Source organism: Arachis ipaensis, chromosome B03, assembly GCF_000816755.2.
Source record: "Arachis ipaensis cultivar K30076 chromosome B03, Araip1.1, whole genome shotgun sequence".
NCBI lineage: Eukaryota > Viridiplantae > Streptophyta > Magnoliopsida > Fabales > Fabaceae > Arachis > Arachis ipaensis.
In genome coordinates, this window is record NC_029787.2 from 13,423,484 (window position 1) to 13,429,576 (window position 6,093).

General features: G+C 38.9%; 1 protein-coding gene across 2 annotated transcripts; it reads left to right on the forward strand.

The window, feature by feature from the left end:
- LOC107629700 lies at positions 2,263–5,803 on the forward strand. Of its 2 annotated transcripts, none has more exons than XM_021118209.1 (3): positions 2,263–2,606; positions 3,001–3,278; positions 3,362–5,803. In XM_021118209.1, exon 3 carries the CDS (start codon positions 3,440–3,442, stop codon positions 5,408–5,410), a length of 1,971 nt encoding a protein of 656 aa, XP_020973868.1. In that variant the 5' UTR covers positions 2,263–2,606; positions 3,001–3,278; positions 3,362–3,439; the 3' UTR covers positions 5,411–5,803. The 2 variants fall into 2 exon arrangements, with proteins under 2 accessions (XP_020973868.1, XP_016188047.1); XM_016332561.2 differs by having other exon boundaries at positions 2,269–2,606; positions 3,461–5,803.

Below are 6,093 nucleotides of genomic sequence, written 5' to 3' on the forward strand. Positions count from 1 at the left end.
AATAATTTTTGAAGTCATGAAAAGATTCATCAAAAAGGGTGAAAACTCTCCGGCCTTGAATAGCCCGGAAGGACACCCATTGTTGTTTATTATTCTGCCTACTGAAGGGCTTGGCCATATGAAAAAGATAGAAGAAAATCCTCAAGGAAGTCGGAAACTCCAGGGCTTGGCTGATAAACTGGTAAATTTTCAAAAAACCCCAAGAGTTGGGGTGAAGCTGAGTAGGAGCAACTCGACAGTGACGTAACACCGACATTTCGAAGTCAGAAAATGGAAGAAAAACACCCAAATGGGTAATCATGCTTTCGTACATAAAAAAGAAATGAGGGGCTGCCTCAGTGACCCTCCCGAAGCACACCCGGTCCTCCGGACCCGGGACCACTAACTCGTACTTCGGCTCATCCTCCTCAGAAGTACAAAGCCTGTGATGAGTGCGAATGTGGGTGACAAATTCGGCGTCAACCAAAGGTTCCTCTCCTAAAACTGTGACATCGACCCATTGAGCAAGAATTTCTACGGATGCCATTGTTTTTCCTAAAAGGTGAGAAAAACCTACAAAGGAAAAAGAAAAAGAAAAATAAAAAATATGGTCTCTAAGGGGAATACGGAGTCAGAACCTACGAACCGACTTCTCTCTAAGAAATAAAAGCATGCAAGCAAGAAGCATTTTTCGTGGAAAAGAGAGAAAAAGACTAACCTTTGTCCGGGAGAGAGTGAAAGGCAAGGTAAAAGCCTTCGAAACGGAGGTTGCACCACGAACAAATGAAGAAGAAGAGGAAAATTCGAAAAATCGCAGAAACGAAACAACGAAAGAGAGGGAAAGTATTTATAAAAATGCTAGGGGCACAATGGTAAAAACGGAGCAGTCATTAATAAGAATGCACCGTTACCAAGGCCATCAATCCCTACGCAAATCCCTAACGGACGCGACGCATGATTAGACGTAACTGTAAGAACCAAAAGGTCACGAAAAGTCACGTCGGTTCCAGACCATCACGTCGGTCCTCCAACAAGTCGGCTACGACCCTGAGTAGAATACTCGAACCCAAATCTTAAAAGAAATTGGGCTCGAGTAGGGGTACTGTTCATACCCTGCCCCAACGATAAGGCTCAGGTACAAATAAAAGGCCCAATCTGAAGGATTGAGCCTCACTTAGCACCGACCTTCCTCCTGCGAAGTCGGTTCTTGCCACGACTTACCCTGAAGAAGTCGGGGACGAGAGTTAGCTGGCAGATAAACATTCGCTTGAGTGAGTAACTGTCCCTAGAATCTCTCTAACCACTTCCAAGAGTCATATCCTAACCTCCCCGAGATACAGGGACGGTTAACACCCTAAAAAAGTGGCACTACTTCAACGGTGGTTATTGGTTCACCACTATAAATACACTGACACCTCTCAAGTATCTCTAAGTCCCAATACTCTCTAGATCTGCTCACACTCTTGCTGACTTAGGCATCGGAGTGTCTTTGCAGATACCACCCCCATTCGTTCACACTCACAAGTCGGACGGAGGCCCCAAGACGCTGACCCGCTCGAAGGCTTCCTTCCTCAGACGATTGGGCCAACCCAGCAAGTCTTGCCCAACAATCTCCGGTTACCCATCGTAACAGGTATTAATGTAATTTTACTTGGATATGATTTTCTCTCTTCTTACTTTTCCTTTCATCCAAACACAAGAAAAATTTTCTTTTATTTTCTTTCCATCCATTTTCTCTTCATCCAAACAATATAAAAAAAATTAACTTTTCCTTTTATTTTCTTTCCTTCTATTTTATTTTTTTTCTTTTATTTTCCATCTTCCATCCAAACAAAGTGTTAAAGTTGTTAAAGGTAAGAGAAATAAAAAATACTGTATAATATATTAATTTTTTTACTTTTTTATTTTGAATAAGGCAAGTTATTCATGTGTTTATAAGTGTTAAAAATTCGAATTCAATTTTACATTTATATATTAATTTATTAGTTAATAATAAACTTTTAAATGAAGTAATTTTGAGTTTATCAAAATAAAAATATATGAGAAATAAAAAAAAAAATTTACATTTTATTAGATTTTTTTTTTATTTTCTCGTGACCCTGATTAATAAGAGTTGCAAGATATTTTCTTCATTTTATTAACATTTTAAAATGAAAAATGTTGGCTTGATTATTTTCCTCGTTTCACATCTAAAATACTTGGGAGACAAAAACTCGCAGGAACCAAATAATCAATAATGTTAACTAGCTAATATTTATCTACTTCCCCATTTTATTTTTATATATATAAAAAGAAAAAGAATTAGAGAGAAGGAGATAACTTAATTCCGAGTTTCTGACTCCTCCGTTCTTCAGAGGCGTTACTTAGAAGAACGAAGAGTAATTTCCGTATAATAAAACCCATCTCATCTTTAATAATCCGAGAAAAGACACGTGATTCTGTGATGACGGAGATGGAGACCACCGAAACGAACTGGAACGTTGCTTCGTCTTCCGTTTCCGTCGCCAACTGCGTCACCTTCGAATCCTCACTCTCTCTGTTAAACGACGATAATCACCAACAAGCTTCTTCATCTCCACTTCTTCTCCGCTCACCTTCTCCCGATTCCTCTCCTTGCGAGATCAAGAGTACGTTTCACTTTCACTACACTTAACTTTGTCTCGTCTCGTTTCTTTTTTGCTTTTTTTTGTTTTCAATTTTTTAAATTGCACTAATTGTTCTTCTAGTTATAGCTGTTTCTTATACTTGGAAAAATTGTGATAAACCTGTCATATTCGCTGTGGATTTGCGTATATAGAGCTAAGTCATTGATTAAATTCGATTTCTGTTTTGTAAGTTACTATCGTAGGGGTTATATTAATTTGGACGGTTTTATGATAAGATTTTTCATCTAGATTAGTGATTCTCCTCATATGAATGTAGTGAGCTCTTGCTCATTGTAGAAATTAAGAAAGAAGGACGATCGGATTTGAACTTTTGCACATTTTTCTTGTGATTGATGCGAGATTCGGTTTCGTGCAGTTTGTTTTAATACGAAACATGAACTCAGACAAGTCTATGTTCGTAGTACGGCTCGGGTGTATGAGATTTACACTGCATCTGATCTGCAGAGCAGCAATGAGTATCTCTGTACGGTTCGCTGCGGTGTTGCGTCTAGAGATGGTGAAGTTCTTCGTGCTCCTAATGTTCCACATGTCGATGGTTCTCGCAGAGAGTCGAGTGAGGAAAATATAAAAAGTGAAGATGACTGGGTTGAAGTGAAGATCCCTGAATGCACCAACTCAACTGAAATCAGTCAGGTAAGTAGATTTTCTAATTTCTTTTTCAAGGAAATAAAAAGCAAAATAGATATATGATTTTGTTATGTTTTGTTCTTTTCCAGAACTTTTGGGCTGTCTCTTGAAACATGAAGCTGATGGCATCATACCAAATCTTAGATTGATTTCTTTTTTATTGTTCGATGTTCTTTTCCTGTTCGCAGGACCTTTTTGAGGCTACAGCTGAGCTTAATGATGTCAGTCCTTGCATTTCTGTTACACTTCGTTTGCTCTCACTTCAGAGTAAAGGCTGCATTTATGTTGATGAGATTTATATATTTGGTGATCCTGATGATTCAACTGATTCAGAAAGCCAAGAGAGCCGTAATGGAAACTCATCCAGCGGTTCTCTTATGGCTATGTTTCTTCCAACTATAATGCAATTATCTAAGACATCAGGTCTCGGCCATCTAAATGCTGTCAAGAAGGAAAAACAATCTTTTTCAGCAGATGATTTGGAAGAAACCCAGCCACGTGATTCAGTAACCAAAACTCAACTGAAGGGAAAAGCTAGCATAGCTGGTCCTCAAGAAGTGAAGTTGAAAGAGGTGAATGGTGGTTGGGTGGTTCCATCCTTGCCATGCACATCCTCTCAAGTCTCTAAACTGGATAGTGACTGTACTGCTGTACCCTCACAAGCTGATACAGTGGATAGTACTAATTGTGTTGCCCCCTCTGAGGTTGCTCCTGCCAAGAGCAATCATGGTGGTTCTCTTGGTGGCAATATTGAAAGGGCCTTTGAACAGCTTGTATCACGAATGGACAGGATTGAACAAATCTGTCTGGGGTTTCAGGAGAAAATGGTATTGCCCATGAGCAGCATTGAGGCAAGACTCCAGAAAGTTGAGCAGCAACTTGATACCCTGACCAAGAAATTGCAAAATCCTGGATCATCATCCTGTGGAAGGTGTGCTCCTGAAGGCTCTTTCATTGAATCAGATGCTATTGATTATGCTTTCACTAGGGAAAATGAACCAGAGAAGAGAGAATTAGTTACAGAAGTGCATATCTCTGATTCAGCAAATACTAGTCAAATGCTCCCAGGTCTTATAGTTACGGCTCCCGAGTTTCCTGATGGTGAGGATGAAGAAGATAATGCATCAGGGCAAAAAACGGGTTCTTCATGTGTTGAAGTAAAGCGATCAATTGACGATGCTTTATCTTCTGCGTTAGCTAATTTTTTATCCACAGGCTCTTCAAAGTCTCCAAAGTATACTAAAAGTTTAACAGTCAAAGCCCCTGATTTTTCTAGTGAAGATGAGGATGATCGTGAGAGTAATAACGAGACAGCGAATAATGAATCAGCTCATCCTGTGGACTGTGAGAAGATTAATCACATCCAAGTGCTGACATCATCCAATATTTCTCTGGAAAATGGAGCACAGGTAGATGAGGATTCTAAAGATGAACACACTGAAGAATGTGGTCAATCTTGTAGTATGGCAGGAGATCAAGAAGTATCTGTTACAACCAGTTCTGTAGCTGATCATAATCCAAAGATAGGTTTAACTAACAACTTTGAAGATGGTCAAAGCAGAGAACTCAGTGTTTATAAAACCGATGATTTGTTCAACAGTGGAAATGAAACCTCGAATGAGTTGCTTGGCAATCAGACTGCAAGTGGTTTAACTAGCATTGCTCAGGAAGGATCACTTGCAACAGTTGCAACAGAAGTTGGGAAAAAACCTTCCCATGAAGACATTATAGAGAATGTTCTTGGATTTTCAATTGCTTCCTCTGCAGTAGATTTTGAAACCTCACTCCTGGATGTGAAATTCATTTCACAGAGAAGTCCTGTCACTGACCCTTTGCTAGAAGCTCTTCTTGTTGACACACCGGAAACAAACTCCCAAGACTCTTCTGGAAAGGAAACCAGTGATCATCTGGCCCATAAGGAACAAGAGAAGACCGATGGCATTCTTTCACTTGAGGAGCACTCTAACTTGGTTTCAGTAGATGATGAGGAAGCAGTGAATCCCACTGGCACTAGCGATGCTGCTGCGGAAAAAGACTACTCTACTCTGATGACTGGGCCTGTTAACAGAGAGGACGATAATGTGCCCGGGGATCATAAACGCAAGCTTGATGAAATATCTGCCTCGAGTCTGATATGAAGCTCGTTCGTCCTGTTTATGAACTTTGGATTTTAATCTACATCATATTTGATGATTCATGTTTTTGCTTTTGCCAGTGCCCTAAACGTTGAAGAGTCAATAGGAGTTGCTAAGTAGAACCATCAAACATGTTTGGCCAGCTGTTATGTTTATATGGCGTGGTTGTAGGTTTGAATGTGTACAGAAGCAGTACGAATTAAGTTTCAAGTTTCAATTGTAAATAGCCAATCACACTTAGGTTCATCAAGCAGGAGAATGATTTGGATCCAAAGGTGATTTATATTTTTTTTTATGCATCGTTTGAAATTATAGATCGGTATTAAATAATCAGAAGACCTTTGTTGGTATGTGTGTCGTTGACGTATAATGTTCGTATAAAAATTCTTGACGCCATGTTTTCTTTGGCTAACTACTGTTATATTTTATGTTCCCAAGTGTGTTTGAATGTGATCTAAGGAAAATAAGTTGTGCATTATTAATTTATTATTACTATCTGGGAAAGAATATGTACCATAAAATGTAGACAGAGAGGTGTATGGTTTTGGTAGATCACAAGAGAGACGAGTGTAATTTATCCAAACTTCAAAGGCCATTCTTACAAAAGATAAGCTGTTTTTTTGTTAAAAAAAAATACTTCGTCTCTTAATTTTTTTATTTTAGGACAATATGATCTATCTATTAAA